Source organism: Colletotrichum abscissum (assembly GCF_030869225.1).
Source record: "Colletotrichum abscissum strain IMI 504890 chromosome Unknown Scaffold_528.1, whole genome shotgun sequence".
NCBI lineage: Eukaryota > Fungi > Ascomycota > Sordariomycetes > Glomerellales > Glomerellaceae > Colletotrichum > Colletotrichum abscissum.
This window is the reverse complement of record NW_026850463.1, coordinates 1-1,083: the sequence shown is the minus strand read 5'-3', so window position 1 is coordinate 1,083 and position 1,083 is coordinate 1. Positions and strand designations below refer to the sequence as shown.

The following is a 1,083-nucleotide window of genomic DNA, read 5'->3' as shown; positions in this document are numbered from 1 at the left end:
CCGGCAATCAGTAATGATGGTGTTGATCGCGCGCACTGGTCAAGAAGGGCATTTTTGGCTCATCGGTGAAGTATCTCTTCTGGTAGGTTGGTGACGATTCAGGATTGAAGAGGCTTGATTTCCAATAATAACGAGATATGTTTGCATGGCTTGTCAGAGATGGAAGCGAGTCACGGGAAAGAGGTTCAAAACACCATTCAGGCGTTGAAGACCAGACGTTATTGGAGACGGATCGCTTACGACGCCTCCAAACGGCGACGTTGAAGGGCTTGAGCCATGCCCAACAGCAGCGTAGCACCCTTACAACTCTTGACGACAGAGATGATTCACGTGAATGACAGTGGTGGTATGTACAGTTGTATGCATGGGCATGAATTCTCTATTCCTCTTTATGACATCACAGGATGAAAATGGACCCGGCGAATCCCGGTGCAGGCCATGTGTGCTTGCTATCAGAGCCAACCTCCGGGATTGTATGGTGGCTGCTTCCGCTTCAACTCTGGCTTGACGGCCTCAAAGTCATAGCCTTCTCGACATCGCCTGACGGGGGTCAAGAGCACGTCAAGGTTATCCTCTACTAATGGCGAGTCTGGACCGTCACCAGTCTGCACCTCCACGTCTTCCCTCTGTCGAGATTCGGACAGATAGCCAGAGCCCAATCTCTCCTCCGCTGACATAGTGTTTGTTTCATTCATAACGCTCTCGAAACGACTGTAAACATCTCGAAGCTGTACCACAACTTGTTCGACGTCGGAAATGAAGGCGGTTCCTGTGAGAGCCAAACTTTTCCAATAGTCAAGTTCTTGCCTGAGGCGGCCGGAGTCTCTCACAAGTTCTTCGAGACGTTGTTCCTTACTGACTGGCGCCTTCTGAGACTGTATGGTGCTGTTTGCGAGGTCGGTTGCGTGGGTTCTCCCGCCCAGGGCCGCGACTGCGTTGTCTATGTCGCTTGGTAGGCGCGGCAGACCGTTTGATCGGCGAGGGCGCTTCAAAGGTCTGGCCGCCATGTCGGATTGCCATCGAAATGAGGCAGAGTGCTGATGGGTTGCCGAGCGAGGTGCGTGACATGGATCATTGTATTTG

General features: G+C 52.3%; 1 protein-coding gene across 1 annotated transcript; it reads right to left on the bottom strand.

Annotated features, from left to right (window-relative positions):
- Positions 1 to 452: 452 nt before the first annotated feature.
- On the bottom strand, positions 453 to 1,007 carry CABS01_17258 (uncharacterized protein; the record flags this gene model as incomplete). The annotated part of the gene is made up of 1 exon (XM_060550585.1): positions 453 to 1,007. The coding sequence occupies one exon, from the start codon at positions 1,005 to 1,007 to the stop codon at positions 453 to 455; it is 555 nt and encodes a 184-aa protein (XP_060393447.1).
- Positions 1,008 to 1,083: the final 76 nt, after the last annotated feature.